This window comes from Jaculus jaculus, chromosome 15, assembly GCF_020740685.1.
Source record: "Jaculus jaculus isolate mJacJac1 chromosome 15, mJacJac1.mat.Y.cur, whole genome shotgun sequence".
Classification (NCBI taxonomy): Eukaryota; Metazoa; Chordata; class Mammalia; order Rodentia; family Dipodidae; genus Jaculus; species Jaculus jaculus.
The window spans coordinates 25,176,346-25,201,498 of record NC_059116.1 but is presented as its reverse complement, the minus strand read 5'-3'; the positions used below and the strand labels follow the sequence as shown (position 1 = coordinate 25,201,498).

General features: G+C 43.2%; 3 protein-coding genes across 3 annotated transcripts in view; 1 reads left to right on the top strand and 2 right to left on the bottom strand.

The window, feature by feature from the left end:
* LOC101594930 (histamine H4 receptor) overlaps positions 1 to 24,062 on the bottom strand; it is a 42,715-nt gene extending 18,653 nt beyond the window's left edge. The window contains exons 1-2 of the mRNA XM_045135311.1: positions 23,980 to 24,062; positions 23,809 to 23,936 (exon numbers count right to left, since the gene is read on the bottom strand). Coding sequence (XP_044991246.1) covers positions 23,809 to 23,936; positions 23,980 to 24,062 — 211 coding nt within the window. The remainder of the gene's footprint in view (positions 1 to 23,808; positions 23,937 to 23,979) is intronic.
* On the bottom strand, positions 5,008 to 8,358 carry LOC123455105 (histamine H4 receptor-like). Its single transcript, XM_045135275.1, has 2 exons — positions 8,166 to 8,358; positions 5,008 to 5,060 (listed from the first exon to the last, which is right to left on the bottom strand). The coding sequence occupies exons 1-2, from the start codon at positions 8,356 to 8,358 to the stop codon at positions 5,008 to 5,010; spliced, it is 246 nt and encodes an 81-aa protein (XP_044991210.1).
* The window catches only part of Impact (impact RWD domain protein), a 35,927-nt gene continuing 34,724 nt past the window's right edge, over positions 23,951 to 25,153 (top strand). The window contains exon 1 of the mRNA XM_004654839.2: positions 23,951 to 24,096. Within this exon, the coding sequence (XP_004654896.1) occupies positions 24,061 to 24,096 (36 nt within the window). The 5' untranslated portion in view covers positions 23,951 to 24,060. The remainder of the gene's footprint in view (positions 24,097 to 25,153) is intronic.

Below are 25,153 nucleotides of genomic sequence, written 5' to 3'. Positions count from 1 at the left end.
GCTGATGGAGATTTGGAAATTAAAGCCTCCTGGAGGCAGTGTATTGTTGGGGGTGGGCTTATGGGTGTAATAGCCAGTTTCCCTTGCCAGTGTTTCGCACACTTTCCTGTTCCTGTTGTCCACCTTATGTGGGCCAGGGGGTGATGTCCACCCTCTGCTCATGCCATTGATTTCCCTTGCCATCATGGAGCTTCCCTCTCGAGCCTGTAAGCCAAGATAAACCTTTTTCCCCACAAGCTGCTCTTGGTTGGGTGATGTCTACTAGCAATGCAAACCTGACTGCAACAGGCGTGCATCTCCACACCTGACCAGAGAACAATTTTGGGGGTGTTGTTCCTCATTTTCCACCTCATTTTGAGGCAGGGTCTCTCATTATTATTGCTGTTCGCCACTGTGTTCACCAGGCTAGCTGGCCCACAAGCTTCCAAAAAATTCTCATTTCTCTACCCCCCATCATGTCTTTGGCATTACAGAAGTCCACCATGGCTTCTGCTTTTTGTGTGGCATCTGGGGATCCAGACTCAGACTCACCCTTGCACAGTGAGAGTTTTATCTACTGAGCCCCGTTAGGCCTCGCCACTCAAGGGTATCTCAGTGAGCCTTAACCCCCAAGTTTTAAACTGCAACCCCCATTCCCAGCACACACGAACTCTCTCATCCCTGCTATATGATTATCACCCTCTGAAATGCTACATATTTTTATTTGCCTATTCAGGTGTTGGGGGGGTTGTCTTTTTAATTTTTTTATTAACAACTTCCATGATTATAAAAAAAATACCCCATGGTAATACCCTCCCTCCCTCAGTTTTTTTTAATGTCTCCCTCACACCTAGTAGAAATATATGTACCATGAGATCAGAAATTCCTTTCTATCCTTTCACTTCCTTCAAAATATAGCACTATTGAAAGCTGGAGAGATGGCTTAGTGGTTAAGGTGTTTTGCCTGCCAAGCCAAAGGACCCCAGTTCAATTCCCCAGGACCCACATTAGCCAGATGCACAAGGGGGCACAGGCGTCTGGAGTTCATTTGCAGTGGCTGGAGGCTCTGGTGCACCCATTCTCTCACTCTCTCTCTCCCTCTTTCTCTGTCAAGTAAATAAACATAAAATTTTTAAAAAGAAATATATCACTATTGAGACAGGAAAGATAGTTTAGTCAGTGAAGTGCTTGCCAGGCAAGCATGAGGACCATGTTAAAAAAAAAAAAGTCAGGCATAGTGGTGCACACTTCTCATCTCAGCACTGGTGAGGCAGAAACAGATGGATCCCTGGGGCTTGCTGGCCAGTGTAGCCTGCTTGGTGCGTTACAAGCCAGTAGAAGACACTGTCACAGAACACAGGTGGATGGCACCTGAAGAATGACACCTGAGGTTGTCCTCTGGCCCCTGGCCTCTACATGCACATATGTACCACACATGAACATACACACACACACACACACACACACACACACACACACAATATGTACATATCTAATTGCTGGATGAATAAATTGATGAGGGTAGGGAAGCCTGGTTTGCTTTAAAATTGCCATCCACAGGGCTGGAGAGATGGCTCAGCTGTTAAGCACTTGCCTGTGAAGCCTAAGGACCCCGGTTCTAGGCTCGGTTCCCCAGGTCCCACGTTAGCCAGATGCACAAGGGGGTGCACATGTCTGGAGTTCATTTGCAGTGGCTGGAGGCCCTGGCACACCCATTCTCTCTCTCTCCCTCTACCTGTCTTTCTCTCTGTGTCTGTCGCTCTCAAATAAATAAATTTAAAAAAAAAATTGCCATCCACAGGCTGGAGAAATGGCTTAGCAGTTAAGGTGCTTGCCTGTGGAGCCTAAGGACCTATGTTGGATCTCTCTCCAGATCCCATATAAGCCAGTCGCACAAAGGGGAGGCAAGCAGAAGGTCACACATGCCCACTAGGTGGTAGAAGCATCTAGAGTTCAATTTCAGTGGCTGAGGCCCTGGCATGCCAATTCTCTCCCTCTCTCTCTCTCTCTCTCTCTCTCTCTTTCTCTTTCTTGCTCTCACTCTTTCTGTATGGTATTAGCCCTTCTGTCCATGCTACTGCAAAGTTGGTACACATTCCAAGAGAAAATGGTAAGCAGAGCGGTGGTGCTGATAGCTCTCAGCTCCAGTAAATCCTTTGGGCCAACAATGGGATGTATACGTAACAGTGACCATAGAAGGTGTGTGGATTGAATGCTCATGCCTTCGCTGCAGTTATATGTGGAAGCTTAACACCACAGTGTGGCTTTATGTGATAATAGATCCTCTAAGAAAGAAATTAAGGGAAACAAGGGCTGAGAAGATGGCTTAGTGGTCAGAGTGATTGCTGTGTAGGCATGAGGGTCTGAATTCAGATCCCCAGAACCCACATAAAAATCCAGGAGTGATAGTGCACCCCTGTAATCTCAGAACTGGGAAGCAGTCAACAGGACCCCCTGGAGCTTGCTGGCCAGCTAGTCTACACAAATCGGGGAGTGCTGGGTTCAATGAGAGACCCTTGTCTTGAAAAACAAGGCAGAGTACTGGAGGGATGGCTTAGAGGTTAAGGCATTTGCCTGTGAAGCCAAAGGACACAGAACCCACATGGGTCAGATGCACAAGGTGGCACATGTGTCTGGAGTTCATTTGCAATGGCTGAAGGCCCTGGTGCGCCCATTCTATCTCCCTCTATCTCTCAAATAAATAAAATTTTAAAAAATAAGGTGGAGAGCAATTGGAAATACACCTGACATCAACCTCCGGCCTTCCCACATATATGTGCACACACACACACACACACACACACACACACAGAAATTAAGGTAGATGAAATCATAAGGGTAGACCCTGGTTCAATAGTAGTATCCTTATACAAAGAAACCACAGAGCATCCCCCCCCCTTCTGTCTGTCTCTCTCCACACACACACATTCCTAGAAGGTTCCTGTGAGGATGCAGCGAGAAGGCAGCCAGTAAGATCACTACAAACCAAGTTTGCTAGACCCTTGATCTGGGCATCCCAGCCTCCAGAACCATGAGAACACCAATTCCTGTTGCCTAAAGCATCCCAACTGGTATTTTGCTATAGCAGCCCAAGCAGGCTTATAGGGAAGGCAAGAGAGGTCCTATACTGGTACATGAAGGAATTAAAGATAAACTGTTGTCCTGAAATTTTGTTTTAGGCTTTATTGGTATGGGTGATCTCTTGCCTCTGAAGATTCTGTTCTAGCCATCCATCATCTGGTATACCACACCATAGCCATCAATGCCCAGACAACATGCCAGTGGTATTAAGAAGGCACTCACACATTGGATGAGCTGAGTTCAGAGTCTCAGGTAAAGCCAGATGCAGAAAGCAGCCTGTGTCTGTAATCCCAGCCCTCCTACAGTAAGGTAGAGGTAGACCCAGAATTCCAGAAGTTCATGGGTTGCCCAGCCAGATGTCCTCAGCAGTGAATGGTACAAGAGACCATGCCTCAAAATAAGGTGATGGCAAGGACTGACCCTCAGGGTTTTCCTCTGACCACCACATATGCACCATGATAAGTGCATGTCTACATCACACACACACAAACACACACACAGTATAGGCATACATATACACACACCAAGATAGTTAATGATAAAAAGAAGTTACCCATAAATGACAAACAACGGTCACACAGATATTGATATAAATATTTCCCACCTATATTTAGATCAGTAGTGTACAGATGAGATGTTACACAAATGAGATATATAACTTTTTTACATGCATCAACAGGCTGTCTTGTGTATCCTGAGTGGGGAAAAATGAACTCCAAATATTAGACTCCATATAGGGCTGGAGAGATTGCTTAGTGGTTAAGGCGACTGCCTGCACCTAAGGATCCTGCAAAACCTAAGGATCCATGTTCGACTCTCTAGATCCATGTAAGCCAGATGCACAGGCGACACAACTGCACAAGGTCGCACATGCGCACAAGATGGCACTTAAGTCTGGAGTTCAACTGCAGGGGCTGGAGACCCTGGAGTGCCCTTTCTCTCTCACATAAAAAAACAAGAAAGAGGGCTGGAGAGATGGCTTAGCGGTTAAGCGCTTGCCTGTGAAGCCTAAGGACCCCGGTTCGAAGCTCGGTTCCCCAGGTCCCACGTTAGCCAGATGCACAAGGGGGCGCACGTGTCTGGAGTTCGTTTGCAGAGGCTGGAAGCCCTGGTGCGCCCATTCTCTCTCTCTCTCCCTCTATCTGTCTTTCTCTCTGTGTCTGTCGCTCTCAAATAAATAAATAAATAATTTTAAAAAAAAAAAACAAGAAAGAAAAAGAAAAAAGAAGCTAGGCATGGTGGCACATGCCTTTAATCACAGCATTCGGAGGCAGAAGTAGGAGGATCACCATGACTCATAGTGAATTCCAGGTCAGCCTGGGCTAGAGTAAGACCCTACCTCAGAAAACCAAAAAAAAAAAAAAGAAAGAAAGAAAGATTCCATGTGTATGAAGTTTAAGAACAGGTATGATTTTCTTTAAAGTGATACAAGTCAGATCTAGCAGGGATGCTAATTGAGAATGTGCGTAATGCCTTCTGGGAGTTCACGAAGTGGTTCTGGTCCTGAGTTGCATGCTAATTACAAAATATATACACAAGCAAACATTCATCAGGAATTGTGCATTTTACTGGACAGAGGACTCAAGAAAAAGCCAAAAGATGTTACAAGCTGGGCGTGGTGGTACACACCTTTAATCCCAGCACCTGGGAGGCTTGTGAGTGAGGTCAAGGCCAGCCTGGGAGTACATAATGAATTCCAAGTCAGCCTAGGTTAGTGGAAGAGCCTACCACAAAAAAATAGAAAATAACTTTTTCTAAAAAATTAAAGTAAATAAAAAAATTTAAAGATGTTATACTGCATTGTATCATTTGCATTCTTTTTCCTAGTTTTAAATGTTTTTCCATTGTGAATGTGCATCACCTGAAATGTACTACTATATTTAATTTATGTGTCAGTCCATGGAATTTTTTTTCCTCTCAATAAATATTTGCTTTTCCACAGTAAATTTAACCCAGGGAAGCTACCGAGCACATTTTAGATTCCAGGCAGGGGGTCAAATCTGAAACCAATGAGAAGGTATTTGGCAAAAAGGCCACAGTCCTGAGCGCATGTGAGGGCCTAATCTATGCTGCTCCATGGCTCTGGAATGCTCCATCTCCTGACTCTGCCTGAACCATGAAGAGCTTGGCTGGCAGCTACAGAAAACCTTTCCATTTCCTGCCTTTCTTCTACCCCAACCCCACCACCTGCTGCTGAATAACTATGGCTGTAGTGATGGTTCTCAAAGACAGCTCCAAGCCCTGGAGGGCAAGATAGATACCAACCAGGCATCTTGGTTCAAAAGCTCCAATGCCCAGGCTCCCTGGGCTCTTTTCTCATCCCTTCCTATTACCAGGGCCTCACTCTCATTAAATTAGCTAACATGCATCATTTATTTATTTATTTATTTATTTATTTATTTATTTGCTTGCTTGCTTGCAAGGAGAGAGAGAAAGAAAGAGAGAGAATGGGACCACCAGGGTCTCTAGCCTCTGCAAACCAATTCCAGATACATGTTCCACCTTGTTCATCTAGCTTTCAAGTGGGTAGTGGGGAATCTAACCTGGGCCCTTAGGCTTTGCAGGCAAGTACCTTAAAAGCTGAACCATCTCTCCAGCCCCTGCAGCATTAATTTTTAAGTGTTGAGTATCACCTAAAAGTCACACAACTTTGTGAAGGAAGAAAACAAAGATATCTGTATTTATAGCAGACTACTCTCCAAGTCCACATATACTTGTGAATTTATGCGTTATGTGAGCATACAGAATGACGTGGAAGCATCTATGTGATGTTGCAAGTGTCAGTGAAGAGGGACAAAACTGAAGAAGTTGGAAGACTGTTGATTTTTAAAAGGGGGGGGGGCTGGAAGGATTGTTTAGCAGTTAAGGCGTTTGTCTGCAAAGCCAAAGGACCCAAGTTCAATTCCCCAGGACCCCGTTAGCCAGATGCACAAGGGGGCGCACGCGTCTGGAATTCATTTGCAGTGGCTGGAGGCCCTGGTGTGCCCATTCTCTCTCTCTCTCCCTCTTTCTCTGTCAAATAAATAAATATAATTTTTTTAAAGTCAAGGTTGTCCATTTAGCTGAGTGATTAAGAGCTGGTAAGCATGAGGCCATTGGTTTAATTCCTAGCATCAAAAAAATAAAAAACTGGTTAGCCACTTTTACCTATGACCCTGTCATTTCTATTACATGACTATTGAACCAATCTCTCCAGCCAAGAGTTTCCTGCAAATCTTTTAAGGCAATAGCAGATCCATAGCTGCCCTCCCAGGCCTCCTAAACACCTCTCATTTCTATTAACTGCCATGGCTTCCTCTCTCTCTCTCTCGTGGGCTTACTCAACTCCTCCCTTTTTTGTTTTTGTTTTTGTTATTTCGAGGTAGGGTCTCACTCTAGCCCTGGCTGACCTGAAACTCACTTTGTACCTGACCCTGAACTCAGAGATTCTCCTACTTCTGCCTCCTAAGTGCTGATATTAAAGGTGAGGGCCGCCTCGCTGTTTCTTTTCCTTTGCACTTTGACATAGCTCAGAGCTTGGCCACATGATTTCTGCCTAAAAATCGCTGAGGCACCATCCCTGATGCACCATGCTGAGTCAAGCTCTTGTTTCTTCTACCTCCAGCAGCTCCACAGATGCACTAAGGAAAAACCTGGGTCCATCCACTTACCCAGCTATTTGAACAATCCTTTAATCTCCATGATCTTTGTTTTATTAAGCTCCCATCCAGACAGATACGACCATTCACCTTACACACCCCCACTTCAGTTCTTACTGCTCCCATTCAACCAGTGTGTGTGTGTGCGTGTGTGTGTGTGTGTTTTACAGCAGGCAGTCTGGAGCCCTCACTTAGGAAGATACATGCAGTGATGTTCTACCAGCAGGCCGTTGCTGAGTCTTGGAATTATTCTCTCCTCCCTGTCTCTGCGTATGGAAATTCTACCCATCCTCATGGTACAGTTGGAATGCCACATCCATAACCAGATGTGCTCCATCCTTCCTGTGAGCACCCATAGCACTGGGCGCCTCTTCCTGCCGGCCTCACAGTACCCCAAACTGTAACAATCATTTATAACCTTCCCTTAGCCACTCCACACCATTGAAAGAAGACATAAATTCCCTCTTTTATGTATCCCCTCGTTGCCTAATAGCGCATGCAGACCTAACTGTATTTGCACATACTGTGTACAATACTAACGTTTGTGAACTTGCTTTGGGGTTGCAACATACCTAGAGAAATCAAGAGAGAAGGAGACTAAGTGTGCTGAGCAACCACTGTGTTCAAGGGAATGGAATATCCTATGAGTTTCATCTCATTTGAGCATAAATGCAAGTTTTATGTAGCTATAAAGAAAAATAGTCTGAATATGCCTAGTGAAATTATACTAGAAGCTGCTATAACACAATATCAGTCCTCTGACAGCTTTGTACTGATACTTATTATGATAAGCATTGTTAAAAAGTGATAACAGTGCCCTCAGCGCAGCAGGAAGAACAACAGCCTCATAAAAAATGACAGCAATAAGGGAATGAAAAATTACAAGGAATATATGTTCAAAGAAAGATGAATTTGATTCCTATGGTCTCTTACAGTTATATCATGCATGCTCTGATTCCATATTGCATGCACAGTAGTTTACTGCCGGCTATATAAGATGCTGTACTAGGGCTGGGGAGATGGCTCAATGCTTATGAAATCTGATAGCCAGGGTTCAACTCCCCAGCCCCCACGTAAAGACAGGTGCATAAAGTTGTGCATGCATCTGGAGTTAGTTTGCAGTGGCAGGAGGCCCTGATGTGCCCATTCTCTCTCTCTCTCTTTCTCTGTCTCTCTCTCTTTTATCTGTTTCTCTTTCCTTCTCTCTCTTTCTCTGTGTCATAAATAAAGTATTCATTTAAAGACTACATTAACTGCTCTATCTAATTGACCTGAATGTCCCATTTTCTGATTGTCCTAGCCACTGGCATACACATTATTTCAATTTCTTCAATACAGGAATACAAAGAAAACCATACTTAGAAAAGAAGACAGTGCCCAGAAATGGCAAGAGCCTATTTTAAGGTTTTAGAAATAAATTGTAGCTGGAAAAGATCATTCTGATAAAAAAAAAAAAATATGACTTACCCACAAAGAAGTCAGAAATGGCCAAATTAAGGAAAAAATAATTACTTCGATGTCTAAGGTTTTTGTCCACCACAAAAGCTAAAATGACCAAAGCATTACCTAGCATTGTAGCAAAAGCTATCAATGACATTAAAAAAGCTAAAGAAATTTTAGTAGCTAGCGGTAGGTTGCCTGTAATATTAGCACCTAACATCACATCCAATGATGCAGGAGCTCGATACAGCAAATCAGCCCAGCCAGGCAGCACCGACAGTACCTGATATATATACGAAGCTTCTACTCAAAACAACATTTTCTGAATCTAATGACGATCTCATACTACTTCCTAATTCTTGATAAAGTCAACTTGTGGCAAAAGTTCTCCTCTAACTGACACACAAAGTGTTTCCACAAAACAGTGAAATGTTTTGTCTTAGGTGCTGTCATCTGATTCATAACTCTCTAGCCATAGGGCAATATTACAGAATATCTCTAAAATATACAACTTATGGGTAATAAGTCAGAATCAAGTGAGATTTTTTTTTAATTTTTTTTACTTATTTGAGAATGACAGAGAAGGAGGCAGAGAGAGAGAGAGAGAACGAATGGGCATGCCAGGGCTTCCAGCCACTGCAAATGAACTCCAGATGCATGCGCCCCCTTGGGCATCTGGCTAACGGGTCCTGGGGAATCGAGCCTTGAACGGGGGTCCTTAGGCTTCACAGGCAAGCACTTAACCACCCATCTCTCCAGCCCAAGATTCATTTTTTTAAACTAATAGAAATCCAGCTAAGAATTCTCTTCTGGCTGGGCATGATAGTTCAGGCTTGTAACCCCAGCTCTGGGAAGGTGGAAACAGAGATCCCTCAAGCTCAATGGCCAACCCATTCTGCCCAGTTGGTGAGCTCCAATCCAGTGAGAGACCCTGTCTCAAAAGAGTGGGCAGCATTCCTGAGGGCTACACCTAATGATCCTGAAGTCTTGGACTATCCCAGAGCAAGTGTTACAGTTTAAAGTATTCCCCCAAAGGCTCATGTGTTGAAGATCTGACTACGAGCTGGTAGATCCAATCATGGAGAGGTGGTTGTGGCATGAGTTTTCTAACAAAATCTATGGATAGATACATGTTTTTTATCAATTCCATTTTTCCTTTTATCGTGAAATTAATATCCCATTTTACCCACTCAACTTATGCCAAATGGTTTCAAACTATAGCAAGAAATCCTCTAATACTATATGAAAAGCAAAGATTTTTGTCTTGCTGGTGAAGACTTTACAGAATATTTTGTTTATGCTACATATTTCTTGTTTAAAAACTTATGTGTCAAGTTTTATATCAAAATTTTCATATCAAACCAGGTGTGGTGCCGCACACCTTTAATCCCAGCACTCAGGAGGCAGAGGTAGGAGGATTGCCATGAGTTCGAGGCCACCTTGAGAATACATAGTGAATTCCAGGTCAGCCTGAGCTAGAGCGAGACCCTGCCTCGAAAAAACAAACAAAAATTCTCATACCAGAAAATTGACTAATTTCATCTCCCCTTTTAAAAATATTTTTTAATTCTTATTTATTTGACAGAGAGAAAGGGAGGAGAGAAATAATAGGCATGTCAGGACCTCCAGCCACTGCAAATGAACTCCAGGCGCATGTGCCACCTTGTGCATCTGGCTAACGTGGGACCTGGGGAATAGATCCTGGGTCTATTGGCTTTGTAGGCAAACACCTTAACTGCTAAGCCTTCCCTCCAGCCCTAACCTCCCTTTTAAAATTATCATTATTTCTCTTTACCTTTTATACTTATGCTCATTCCATTGCACATTATTGATTGGCAGCATTCATTGAACTTTTAATATTTATTTATTTTTTTAATATTTATTTTTTTAACGATGAACTTTTCTGTTTGGACAAATTAGGCATTGGTCCCATTTCCCTCTTGTTACCATCTTATAGCCCCTCTCTCTCCTGCCCTATTCCACTGAGCATCCTCCTCATTGGGGTTGTTGTTATTTACCATAAGGTTCTGTTTCTATCTCTGCGGAGTGGGGGGAGGGGATCAGGCAATGCCTCAGAATACTCCTTCCCACCTTGTGGCTTTTACAGTCTTTCCACCCTCTCTTTCCCTGCTTCCTGAGCCTTCGCGGGTTTGTTGTAAGTCTACTTTCATGTTGAGCTCTCTGCATCCTCTTGATTTCTGCTTTGATCAGTCATGAGTCTGCTCAATATCTATTGCCATCGCCCTGGCACAGGTTGTCAGGAGAGCAGTGAATACCGCACTCGTGTTTAAATCACCACTTCCTTTGTGATGCTTCCTGAGCACTGGGGTAGAAACAGAATTTGATTCATACCATTAATTTGATATTGGGAGGTATTGAGGAGTGGGGCCTAGCTAGAAGGAGTGTATTACTGAGAATATGCCTTTGTAAGGTATCTGGTCTCTGGCCCCTCCCTGTCTTTTTTCTGCTTCTGTATGCTATGAGTGTTGAGCAATTCTTTCCTGTGCCACACCTTCCCACCACAATGGTCTTCCTCACCACAGGTCTTAAAGCTGTGGAGCTAGTCAGCCATAGGCTAAAAGCCAAAATAAATTCCTCCTCCTCCCTTGTGCTCTTTTCTGAAGGATTTTGTCATGGCAACAAAAAGTGACTACACAGAAAAGATATGTACTATGGTTTGAAAGGAAAATGTCTCCCATATGCTCATGTGTTTGTACACTAGGTCCCCAGATAGCTGGTAGACTGTTTTAGGAAGGCTGATGAAGCTTAGGATGAGACCCTTATTGGAGGAAGTACATGACAGGCCTAGAGGTTTTGTAGCCTGACATTCTTACTATTTGTCTCCTTCCTGTCTGCTACTGTGATGCGCCAGTTTCACACTCCTGCCGTCATACCTTTCCCACCATGCAACTTCCCCTCAAAATTTAAACCAAAATAAGCCCTTCCCTTTTGAATTTGTTTCTTCTCAGGTATTTGGTCACACCAATGAGAAAGAAACGAATATACTATGTATATTAATTTCAAACCTAGATGCAAAAAAAAAAAAAAAAAAAAACAGCTACAATGTAATTGATGGACTGGAGTATCTATTCCCTGAACCTTACCAAGTTAGGCCTGACTGTGCAAATATTTCATTACATCACAGAAGGCAACATTCCATTTAATTATGTTTGTCCATTCTGACTTCCTGCCATTGGTAATGAGCCAAAAGGGAAGCCCTGGGATATTTCATTTTGCTACCAGTATTGTGACCTAGCCCAGTGACTGAACCAGAAGGACCTACTTTAGGAGGAAAGGCTTGGACTGAAATTAATGATAAAAGGATAATGATTGATGGCAATGACATTGGTGTTGAGGTGGGGACAGTTAATCACTGGGTGTCTGTTTAAATATACCAACCTCTTTCATCTAGTACAAATGTGTGAAATAGATGCATTTTGAGGGTCAAAAAGAGTTATCATCAGGTACTGTTTTAGTTACCTTTTCATTTCTGGGACAAAGCACCTGACCAAAATCAGCTGATAAGAGGAAAATTTTCATTTTGGTTTACAATCTTAAGGGAAAACTTCATGATGACATGGGAAAGCATGGCATGAGCAGAGGCTGGACATCATCTCTGCCACAACAGGTAGAAAACAGCAGCAGGAGAGTGAGGAGAGTTCTGGTGAGGGGGCATTGTCTATAATATCCCTAAGTCCACCCCAACAACACACTTCCTCCAGTAAGACGCCACCTCCCAAATTGCCACCACCTGAGGACCAAGCATTCAGAACACAAGTTTATGGGGGACATCTGATTCAAACCATCACAGGTATTTTAAAAGCCTTGATCACAGTTAATTCCAGAAGGTCTGGAATCATCCTGAATGGCCTTGGTAAAGTACCTATAAGGCACTGACTGACCCCTGATTAAGACATGAAACGCACTGATTGGTAGTATTGCTGTATAAATGTGAGTCAGGGGAATTTCCAGCAGTTTGTTCCAGCTTGCAGCATTATTTGTGGTTACCGGTGACCTTGATGACTTGCACCGGGTCCCATAAGAGCCCAGCAGGCTCTGCTGTTGGGGCTGATTATGTAGCAAGGATGGGACAATGTGACCAGCAAGACAGCAGCAGCCCCCAGTGAGCCTCCATTCTGGGCTTTGGATTCACATGTTCCATACACAGATCAGTGTTCTCTAGACCTATGAAGGAAGAGGGTATGTGTGACCCTTAAAGCAGTGGGCATGTGGAGATGCAGCCTGGCTTCTTCAGACCCCTCATGGTAAAGCAGTCTTTGGCTTGCAGTGTATATCCTTAGCTAACTTCAGTGCAGTATTTGGATCCTTGTCCTGCAAGAAACTATTGATTTGTGAACACTGTCACTTTGGTTCATGGGAACCTTTTTAAGCAATCACACCTTGTCTAGCCATCACTGTGATTAGAGTCCAGATACTTTAGGGCAAAATCCATAGCAGAAATAATTTCTCCCAACCTCTTCCCTGCTTCCTCCTCCTAATGCCATCTAGGAGTTCTCACATTCTACCCCAGCTGGAAGAGGAGGGCTACTGACACAGAGGAGATACTGTAGGATACAAGAAGGTGCTAAGATTTGACCTCTTCTGTAAGTAATCCTAGGAGAGAAGGCTCAGCAGATAAAGAGCATTTGCTGAACAACCATGAGAACTTGAGTTCAATCCCAACACCTATGTAAAGGACGGGCATGGCCATCCATGCCTCTAACCACAACAATGTGATTCTCTCTTTCTCTTTCTCTTTCTCTTTCTCTCTTTTAAAATAGCCACTGGGCGATGTGAGGCAGGGTTGCTAATCTCTGCTTGGAGGCCCAATGGAGCCATGGGAATAAATGGTGGGTTGCAGTGACAACTTCAGCCAAGTCTGTGGGACAGCTACCAATGAGAGTTTCTGGCACAGGATGGACTGTTTCCCAGGCTGTAAGCAGCCCAGCTTCAAGAGTGGAATTGTAACTCCAGAGACTTTGTCACCAGTTACAGATGCTGGACTTAGCAGCTGTGGGATTTGATGTTTTCTGTGTTTGTTTTAGATCTTGCATTGGTCCAGTCTTTCCTGCTATGCCCAATGCCATGTTTATTCTGTGCCATTGCTATTTTAGTTTTACAGCTCACAGTTATGAGACCTTGGACTATGGGAATATTTGAACAGAATTGGTACTGAAAAATTTATGGGGAATTTTAAAGTTGGACTGAATGCATTGCTTTTTACATCATGGATGGTCATCAGTAAATGGGGACCAGAGGCAGAATGTGGTGGTTTGAATTAGTTGTCCCCCATAAACTTATGTATCTGAACGCTTGTTCCTCAACTGGTGACAATTTGGGAGGTAGAGCTGCTGAAGGAGGTGTTCCTGGGAGTGAACCTTGAGGTTTATTCGCCCCTATCTTGCCAGTGTCAGCTCACTCTCCTGCTGCTATTTCCCACTTGGGTGATTTCCAGCCTCTGTTCATGCCACACTTTCCCCTTCTATCATGAAGCTTCGCCTTGAGACTATAAGCCAAAATGAACCCTTTCTTCCCATAAGCTGCTTCTAAAAGTCAAGTGTTTGTCTCAGCAACAAGAAGTTAACTGTAACACACACATACTCCACACACATACACACGCAAAAAAAAAAAAACAAAAAAAAAATCATCTCAGGAAGAAAACAACCAGGACCTTCTACTTCATCTTTATCTGTAAACATAAAGGTGCTAATAACCTTGGCGCTATGATGGATTTAGTTCCTGTCACCTGGGGGAGGTGGAACTTGTAAAGAGCAAGGGGCAGAACCCATCATCGGTCAGGTGAGGCTAAAGAAGGCTCTGTCTGTACCCCTCTTGGCATCACTCTTGGCATTCTGGCAAGATGAATCTCTCACGTCAATGTTCAGTTGCCTTCCATGTGATTTTCTCAGTCACTGGTTGGGGGAGGAGTAATTTTATTTCTATTTTTTTATCTATATAAGTATATTTAAGGGATTTAGTTAAAGGATTTGAATAAAGTCAAAGGTATGGATTCCATAAAAGAAGATTTTATTAGTCATTACTTAATAGAAAATTTCCAAACAGAATATATCAAGCATGGAATTGTTTTCAGATCCTTGAGTTAATCATGACCTTTTGGACATTAAAGTCCATCATTATAGAAAAATCTGCCAAGGTCAGCTGAATGGTGAGTACACTTACGAAGGTTACTGACAATAGACAGTGAAAAATGTTAATTTGTGTACATTTATTTTATTTACAGAATTTGATTTTTAAAGGAAAATAGATATTTAAAAGAATAGCTACATATATATCAGGTGTGGCAGAGAAAGGAGGGAAGCCTGTCATACAAGTTTGAAAAAGCCTCTGTACACACCAGGTTCAGTGCATTCACACAGTGCCTAGAATAAAGCTCTTGAGCTCAGCATCTAACCAACCGTTCTCACACAAGAGTGAATGAAATTGGGCCCAGCATGATTCATTATTCTTCTGTGTTACCCATCTAGTAGCCTTCTTCCTTAAAGGCAATTTCCCGCCACCAGAGGCCATAAGGTAAGATCTCCTCAGGCTGTCCATTACTTCCTCTTTCTACATATAATTTACAAAACTAGTGCAAATTACCATGTACTGCCCATTGGACATATGTCTGATTACTTTCTGGGGTACCACCCCTTAACCCTGTAAAGCTTATCTACAATGGCTGCAGTCATCTTGTTAACTTGTGAGCCTTATCTTACATCCCATACAAAGGATGCAAAGTGTTTATCAGCCTCTCTTTCCTTCCCCTTTACAGTCAATACTCTCAAGAGTCTTATTTTAGAGGCTGGAATTAAGAATTACATAAACCAGATGCTACATTGTTTTTTAAAAAAAAAATAGCAAGGCCTTATGGACAGCGGTTACTGCACAGACTCATAACTGGTCCAAATGATGAGAGTAAATAACTGTTCAGAACTCAGCTCTAAGCAGGATGTGTATGTCACCCCCTCCAAGGTTCAAAGAACTTCCTAGAAGGGGGGGGGCAGAAAGAATGTGAGGGCTGGAAAATGGAGAGTAGTGCTGTGAAACACTGTCTTCCAGACATTGGCCTTTATACTCACAAACTCATAAACACTGTAGTTACCACACAATACCTACACTGGTCTGGGCCCATCAATATCGCATCCCAGATGATGGAACGGCTCATGAAGCACCAGCTCTCCCTGAGAAACTAATGACAATTAATGGTTGCTTGTGGAGAGAGTCATTTTCTTCAGTGGTGCAGCCACAGGAAAGTGGCTCATTCTTCAGTTGGTAACACCTGACCCATACTCATATAAACAACCCTCATTTTTTAAAAAAAACATATTTATTTAAGGAGGGGGAGAGTGGGAGAAAATGGGCATGCCAGGGCCTTCTGGCACTGCAAACAAACTCCAGACGCATGCACCATTTTATGTATCTGGGTTATGTGGATGTTGAAGAGTCAAACTCAGACTATCAGACCATCAGACTTTGCAAGAAAGTGCCTTTAACTGCTGAGCCATCTCTCCAGCCCAGCAACCTAATTTTTTATGTTTTTGTTTTTGTTTTTGTTTTTCTAGGTAGGATCTCACTCTAGCCCAGGCTGACCTGAAACTCACATTGATCTTCCTCCCTCTGCCTCCTGCGTGCTGGGATTAAAGGCGTGCACCACCGTGTACGGCCCCAATTTTCAACTCAGTAGGACACACAGTACGAAAGTAAGAGTGGGACTAGTTGAAAAGAAGAGAGGGCTCAACAGAAGTGGAAGAAAATAAGAAAGAACAACGTGGGAGGAATATGAGAAAATATGTTATATACATGTGTGAATCTATAAAAAATAAAAATAAATAAAACAGCAAGGCTTTGAGAGTTGACTAAGCAATAACACTGACTGTTTTTGAAAGGGACTTTGTAACTATGAAATCATCCTAGTGCCTGCTACTGAACTAATATTGAATGGTGCAAAGATAAGGGAGATTGAACAGAGTGGCTCATGAATTCCAACTCGCTTTTTTCTCCTTAATTTTTATTTATTTATTTGACAGAGAAAGAAGGGGGAAGAGAGAGAGAGAATGGGCATACCAGGGCCTCTAGACAGTGCAAACAAACTCCAGACATGTACACCCCCTTAAAAACTGTACGTACCAACTTGCACATGAATTCTGGACACATAGTCTCTTTATATCCATCAAGATTTTGAACCAAATTGTTGAAACCTAGAGTGACTAACTTAGTGGAAGTTGGCTATTGTTGCACACGTTTATGTACCCACCAAGAAAGGAAGAATCTAGCCATCAAACCTCCAAAACTCACAATAGGGATGAACTTCACCCAACTAAATCATAGGGAAAAAGTCTCTCTATAACTTTAGATGCAAATGGCCTCAATGCCAATAAAAATTGAGAGACATTAAAAACCAAGATGCAGGGCTGGGGAGGTTGCTCAGTGGTTAAAGGTGCTTGCTTTCACAGCCTGCTGGCCTGAATTCAATTCCCTGGTACCCATGTAAAGCCAGACACACAAAGCAGCATATGCATTTGGAGTTTGTTTGCAGTGTCAAGAGGCCCTGGTACATCCCTTTTCTCTTTCTCCCCATCTCCCTCTTTTTTCTGTCTCTCTAATAAAGAAATGAAAGTACAAAATAAGATCTAATTATGTGTTGTCTTTAAGAAATGCATACAAATCATACAAAACAATACAGAAACTGAGTGTCAAGGTGGGGAGGCAACCTAGCAAGCAAACGGAGAGAGAAAGCAAGTAGGCCTGGCTATTCTTATATCTGGTAAAGTAGACTTCATACCAAAGCTCATCAACAGAGACAAAGAGGGACACTGTATATTAATAAAGAGAACAAATCATTAAGAAGACATAGCAATTGTAAACATTATGTACCAAATGTCAGAGTGCCCATCTTTTTATAATAAATACTAAAATGCATAGTCATATATGTCCAGACATAATAATAGCAGGAGATTTTAACACACCATTCACATATTTACATAGATCCTCTGAACTAAAAATCAGCAAACATATTTCAGAGCTAAACTACACCACAGACCAATTCTACTTAACTGATATCTACAAAATATTCCCACTAAGAAACAGGAAACACAAATTCTTTTTGGCAATACATGGAAGTTTCTACAAAACTGACCACATTATAGGCCACAAAGCAAGACATAGCAAATATATAAAATTGTGATAATTCTTTGTATTCCATCAGATTGCTGGGGAATAAAACTAGAAATAGCAAGAATACTTCAGCAACAACACAAATCCTTGGAGACAAAACATTACAATTTTGAATAAGTAGTGCATCATTGAAGAAATCAGGGAGGCATTTAAAATTTTTCTAGAAACTAATGAAAATGATAACTCAGCCTACCAGATCCTCTGAGATACAATCAAAGTAGTCCTAAGAGAAAAATTCTGAGTCTCTCGCTAATAAATAAAGAAGAATAAAAATATTTTTTTTTAAACTCCAAGAGACCTCTACCAATCTAATGATGCAACTTAAGGTACTAGAAAAACAACAAGAAGCCGGTCTCAAACCCAATGGCCAAGAAACAAGATGAGCACAGAAATTATACACAAAAATCAACCACAACATTGGTATTTTGGAATAGTTAACAACACTGACAAACCCCCAGCCAAACTAACCAAAATAAAGAGAAGACTGAAATAAATAAACTCAGATATGAAGAGAGAGCTAATGTAACAGGCCCCAGTAAAATCCAGATCATCATGGAATACTATGAAAACTTACATTGCAAACTTAGATGAAAAAGATAAGTGCCCATTTTTGATATTTTGTTTATTTGCAAGCAGACAGAGAATAGGCATACTAGGGCCTCTTGCAACTGTTAATGAACTATAGATGCATGCACCACTTTGTACATCTGGCTTCACGTGGGTACTGGGAAATTGAACCCTGGCCATCTAGATAAATTTGTGAATGCATATGACTTACCAGAATTAAAACCAGAAGACATAAATAACTTAAATAGACTCATAACAAGTAATGAGAGCTGGAGAAATGGCTCAGTGGTTTAAGTGTGCTTCCTGCAAAAGCATCAGGGCCTGAGTGTGCTAAGACTGTCTGAATCCAAATCTGTATAACCCACGTAAAGAAGCAATAAGATTGAAGCAATAATTAACAGTGTCTTCAAAAAGAAAAGCCCAGGACCAGGTGAATTCACTGCTGGATTCTAGCAATCTTCTTTAGAAAATATTCTATTTATTTGAGAGAGAGGCAGACAGAAAGAGAGAATGGGCAGACCAGGGCCTCAGGCCACTGCAAAAGAACTCCAGTCACATGTGTCACCTTGCACATCTGGTGTGATGTGGGTACTGAGGAATTGAACCAGAGTCCTTAACTGCTGAGCCATCTCTCCAGCCCCCTCTACCAGTCTTTTAAGGAAGAGCCAACAACATTTCTCAATTGTTCCACACAATAGAAAGGGAAGGAACACTGCCAAACTCATTCTATGAGGCTAGTCTTATCCTGATAACAAAACCAGATAAAAGCACAACAAAAAAAGAAAACTACAGACCAGCTTCCCTGAAGAACATAATTGTAAAAATTCTCAATAAAATACTTGCAAACAGAATTCAAGAACACATTAAGATCACACATCGTGATCAAATAGGTTTCATCCAAGGGATGCAATATTGGTTCAACATATGCAAATCAATAAACATAATTCACCATATAAACAAACTGAAGGACAGCAGCCATAAGATCATCCCTATAGACGTAGAGGAGGCATTTGACAAACTTCAATATGCCTTAATTCTGGAGAAATTGATAATAAATGGAAAATACCTCAAAACAATAAAAGCTATATATGACAGCCTATAGCCAACATTGTTCTGGATGGGAAAAACTGAAAATATTTCATCTAAAATCTAGAGCAACACAAAGGTGTCAACCATCTCCACTCTTATTCAATATGGTTCTCAAAGTCTTAGCTAGAGCAGTAAGACCAGAGAAGGGCATAAAAGGGATAAAAACCAGAAAGGAAGAAATGAAACTATCCCAATTTGCAGATGACATGATTTTATATTTAAGTGACCCTACAGGCTGTACCAGAAAACTCTTAGATTTAATAAACACTTTCAGCAAAGTTCTGGAGACAAAAATCAACACACCCACACACACAAAAATCAGTAGTGTTCACATATTCCAACAATGAGCCTGCTAAGAAAAAAAATCAGGAAAAAGAATCACATTCACAATAGCTCCCCACAATAAAATACCAAGGATTAAGCCTCATCAAGGATGTGAAAGACCTCTACAAACAAAATTTTAAGAAACACTACATAGTGAATTCCAGGTCAGCCTGGGCTAATGTGAGACCCTACCTCGAAGAACCAATAAATAAATAAATAAAATAAAATTTTAAGAGACAAAAGAAGATGCTATATGTTAAGAGACTTCCCATGTTCCAGTATTGGCAGAATCATTTTTTTTTTTTTTCCGAGACAGGGTCTTACTCTAGACCAGGCTGACCTGGAATTCACTATGTAATCTCAGGCTGGCCTTAAACTCATAGCAATCCTCCTACCCCCACCCCCACCCCTGAATGCTGAGATTAAAGGCATGTACCACCATACCCAGCCAAATCAATATTTTGAAAATGGTTATATCATCAAAAGTAATCTACAGATTCGAAGTGATTCCCATCAGAGTTCTAATGAGATTATTCTCAGAACTATAAAACAATCCATTACACATAGCTAAAGCAAACCTAAGTAGAAAGGACTGCTGGAGACATCACAGTCCCTGATCTAAAACTATACTACAGAGCCATAATGACAGATAGCATGGCACATGCACAAAAACAGATAGGATACTGCAGTACATTATAGGACCCAGAAAGAAATCTATACAGATGAAGTTTTCTTGTAAATATTTTTATTTCAGGTATTTATTTATTTAAGAGAGAAGAAGAGGTAGAAACAATGGGCACACCAGGGCCTCTAGACACTGCAAATGAACTCCAGATACATGTGTCACCTTGTGCATCTGGCGTACATGGGTACTGGTTTTGAGGCCAAAGGAGAACCTAATCCTACTCTCTTTTTCAAGCAAGTACCTTTAACCACTGAGTCTCCAGGCCACCTATTCTCTTTTTCTATGTTTATTCAAGCAAAGCTTTCAGAAAAAAAAAAAAAAGTTGAAATATCACATAAAGAGGTAGGGAGTCCCACCTGGGAAACTTGTACAATGACTGTATAGTGCTGAGAAAGGTCCTCCTTGTGCTCTCACCCAAGGTCACAACATAGCTCACTGCTTTTGTCCAGGTCTGCAGCAAAAACAGCAAAGAGGACAAAGATAAAAAGCCCATTGTCTGGGCTGGAGAGAAGGCTTGGCAGTTAAGACACTTGCCTGTAAAGGCTAAAGACCTGGGGTTTGACTCGCCAGTACCTATGCAAGCCAGACACACAGGGCGGTGTGTGCATCTGGAGATTGTTTACAGTGCTGGAGGCCCTGGTGCACCCATTCTTCCTCTCTCTTCCCCCCACCATCTGTATGTCTATGCTTGCAAACTAATAAAATATTTTTTAAAAAGAAGAAATAGGTCTGGAGGAATGGATTAGCGGTTAAGGCGTTTGCCTGAAAAGCCAAAGGACCCAGGTTCGATTCCCCAGGACCCACGTTAACCAGATGCACAAGGGGGCGCACGTATTTGGAGTTTGTTTGCAGTGACTTGCTCTCTTTCCCTCCCTCCTTTCCTTTTTCTCTGTCAAGTAAATAAATAAATAAATATAAAATATATATAAAGAATACATTGATGTGGAAAAGAAGGACTTGCAAAGTGGCTGAGAAAGCAGCTTTTTTTTTTTAATACTTTTTTATTTCCAAACACAGAAACACAATGAGGGGGAGAGAATGGGTGCGCTAGGGCCTCTTGCTACTGCAAACAAAATCCAGATGTATGCACCACCTTGTGCATCTGGCATTATGTGGATGCCGGGGACTCAAACCTGGGCCATCAGGCCATCTTAACCACTTAGCCACCTCACCAGCCTGGCTATAATTTTTTAAATAATATTTATTTATTTACTTATTTAGGAGAGAGGGACAGATAGAATGGACACATCAGGGCCTATAGCCACTGCAAACGAACTCCAGATACATGCACCTTATGCATGTGGCTTTACGTGGGTACTAGGGAATCAAACCTGGGTCTTTTGGCTTTGCTGGCAAGTGCCTAAATTGCTAAGCCATCTCTCCAGCCCCCAGCTATAATTTTTAAACAGAGATTAGCACCACCAAAGAGAAACTTCATGCTCTGTACTGGGATATTAAGAAAGGTGATTTGAGGATTATATCTTAACCCTGGAAGGTTCCATATTGTGAAACGCACATTTATTTGAAAGAAGAGAGCCTGTGTTGAGAATGAAAGAGTTCCCTGATAACTGGAAAACAACCATCTAGGCACACAGAAGACATCATAGCTTTGGTTCAAGGTGACCAGGCTACATCTCAAACTGACAGAACTTAGTAACATGGTACAGGTTTTAGAAGTCTAGAGGAAGTAAGATTGTACAGGCCATGCAGTGTGGTACCAAGGTTACAGAGAGCCACTGAGGCCAGACAATGTGTAGGAGTGTCAGAATCCCTACAAGGAGGCCTGTGAAGACCTCTGGGGCTCAAGTGATTCCATTACAAACCCCATATGCCAGACATGGAGCTAACAGTCCTGCTGGAGTCCAACCATTCCTTGTTATGCCCCATTCTTCCCTTGGAGAATGGGAATGTTTACTCTGTGCCATTATATATTGGAACCATGTGATTTGTTTTTATCCGTATAGGAGTTCACAGTTCATAGATTGCCTTAAGATCAGTTTTGGAATTACTAAACCTATGCAGGACCATTGAAGTTTGGCTGCATTCATTTTGCATTTTGAGATGGCCATGAACCTGGGGGAGCAAAGGGTGGAGAGGTATGATTTAAACATGATTTGTTTGGGTGCAAAGTTGATGAAGGGTGAACTTATGATTGTTAATATTGTCAACCTGACAGGATCTAGAATCACCTAGGAGACAAGTCTCCGGGCATACCTGTGATGGGGTTTCTAAACTGGGTTAAGTGAGGTTGGAAGACTCACTCTAACTATGGGCAGCACCATTCCATGGACTGGGATCCTAGACTGAATAAAAAGGAGAAAATTTACTGAGTGCCAGCTTTCATCTTTCTGTTTCCCACCAGCAGATGCAATGTGATCAGCTGCCTCACTTCTACTGCCATGTGTTCCCCACAATGATGGCCCATTATCTTAAACCATGAGTCAAAGTAAACACTTCTTTCCTTAAATTGCTTTTTCTTTTTCATATTTTTGTTTACTTATTTGAGAGAGAGAGAGAGAATGAGTTCACCAGAGCCTCCAGCATGTGCCCCCTTGTGTATGTGGCTTACATGGATACTGGGGAATCAAACCTGAGTCCTTAGGTTTCACAGGCAAGTGCCTCAATTGCTAAGCCATCTCTCCCACCCTTAAGTTGCTTTTTGTTAGATACTTTGTTACTGCATGAGAAATCTAACATACAGAGTCCTAGTCTCTCATCAGAGTGTCATTATCTCCCCAAAGTGTGCCTTACTCTTCAGAGCAGCTCATGAGAAGCATGGTTTCAAGGCAAGCATAATGACATCTCAGAGCACAGTAAGCAGAACCCTCAGTCAATTACTCCCCCTTTTGCCTAAGATCTAAGAGGGTCTTTCCCCTGATCATCACACAAGGTTCTCAGAATTCAATGTGCATACAAATAACCTGGGAATCTTGTTAAAATGTGAATTTAGTAGGTCTGAAGTGGAGCCTAACTATGAATATATCTAATAACTTTCAGGGGATGCTATCGGTCCCTAGACTTCATTTTGAGTATAGTGGAGATATTTAGAAAAGCTCTACTCATTATTTCAAAACTGCTTGCCATCTGATCTCTTTTTTTTTTTTTTTTTTTGGTAAAAGAAATTGTTTGGCAAAAACAGGCAGTTAACTCCAAGCATGTTAAAACAAACAAACAAACAAACAAAAACAGGACTTGAGGCACTGCTTAGCAGTTAAGGCGTTTGCCTGTAATGCCAAAGGATGCAGGTTCCATTCCCCAAGACCCACATTAGCCAGATGCCTTTGCAGTGGCTGGAGGGCCTGGCACACCCATTTTCTCTCTCTTCTCTCTCTCTCCTTCTTTCTCTCTGTCAAATTAATTAATTATGAGAGCGACAGACAGAGAAAGAGGCAAAGAGAGAGAGGGAATAGACACGCCAGAGCCTCCAGCCACTGCAAACGAGCTCCAGACGCGGGCACTCCCTTGTGCATCTGGCTAACATGGGTCCTGGGGAGCCGAGCCTCGAACCGGGATGCTTAGGCTTCACAGGCAAGCGCTTAACCGCTAAGCCATCCCTCCAACCCCTTAATAAACGATTTTTAAAAACAGAAAAAGAACGATAAATCTTGTCTTGCCGTACGAAGATGGGTGTGGGATTATGGACCACAGCTCTATTTACATATTACAGTCTCTCCCTGGGCCAAGGCGGTAAAGTGGGCCCCCACCCAACGTCAGGGTGCAGAGGCTCCAGTGGCCCGGCAGAAGTTCTCCCCGGGCCCCTGGCCCCAGCGGATGTCCAGAAAGCAGAGCCAAGTGGACTTCCGGCAGCAGCAGCCCGGATGTGCGGCCTACCCTTGAGTCCAGAGCACACGCCGGAAGCGGAGGGCAGGCGGACACGAGGCGCCGTCCCCAGGTGGCCCTCGATGCGGCCAGGCCGGAAACCCGGAAGCAGATGCTCGAGGCGCGGCGCGGGCGGGGTTCTGTTTCCGGGTCGGGTCGGGTTGGGTAGAGCCGCCTGCGCGCTCCTCTGGCAGACGCGGCTCCCCGCCAGCCCCGCTCTCCTCGTCTGGGTAGACGTGGCCGCGCGGCCTCTCCCGGTGCCCCATGGCCGAGGGGGACGCAGGGAGTGACCAGAGGCAGGTGAGGCCCCAGCGAGGCGCCCGACCGTCCAAGGCTCCCATCCGGCCTCCGCCTAGCCGCGTCCCGGGGCCTCCCGCTCGAGGCCGACCCCGGGGGTCCGGGGTCTGCGCGCGGTGTGCTTGGGGAGCACGCGACTGAGCAGCAGCCCCGGGCCCCGTGCTGAAACCCACCCTCCCCTCCCATCCACTTCCCCTCCCATCCCCCCTCCCCCTCCTCTCCTATCCCCCCCCCTGGCTCCGGGCTCGGCTCCCCAGCGCGGTGGCTGTGCATCCCCCCCCCCCCTCTTGCTTTTGTCCTTTGAGCAATGGTGTTATGGTGGGCAGTGACCCAGCCTGCAGTCCACCCGAGCCCACCCACTCGCACACTCATGCCTCTTGACCTTGAGCTGTTCCTACAAAGCCGTGATTCAAAGCGGAATGCATATTTCCTGTTCCCCTCCCCCCCTCCTCCATCTTAGGTCCAGTTACTCCATTTATTTATTTACTTGTTTGGGAGAGAATAGGTGCTCCAGGGTCTCTAGCCACTGCAAATGAGCTCCAGACGCATGCACCGCCATGTGCAAGCTGGTTTATGTGGGTCCTGGGGAATTGAACCTGTGTTCTTGCTAAGTCATCTCCACAGCCTGTTATTCTGTCACCCGCCCTCCCTCCTCCCCCGGGTAGCTCAGGCTGGCCTGGAACTCTCGGGCATCCTCCTACCTCTGCCTCCCAAGTGCTGGGATTAAAAACGTGCGCCATCACGCCCAGCTCTCCTTGCCAAAAGGACAAAATCAACAGCCACCTGAACCTGTTCCTAAATTAAAAAAAAAAAAAAAAAGTGCGAACCCCCAAAGGAGTATAGAATGACAATGTTAGTGGAGGTGAGAGTGAGTTTACCTGTTAGGGAAAATGTGTTTTTTCACTCATAAATCTCACTGCGTGATAGGGAAAGATCCATCCCAGTAGAAGTCTGCACACAGTCAACAGAAAGAAAGCAAGAGTGTAGGGAAATTACCCAGAGTAGCGCACTGACCCCCTGAGGCTCATCCTTCATCTAGGTTAGGGATGTTGAATGCTGA

Excerpts from the sequence above, each read along its gene's own strand:
- LOC123455105 (XM_045135275.1), bottom strand. The coding sequence starts at position 8,358 with ATGTTAGGTGCTAATATTACAGGCAACCTACCGCTAGCTACTAAAATT. Across the intron at positions 5,061-8,165 it reads CATTTCTGACTTCTTTGTGG|ATTTGACCCCCTGCCTGGAA; the intron begins GTAAGTCATATT and ends CATTGGTTTCAG.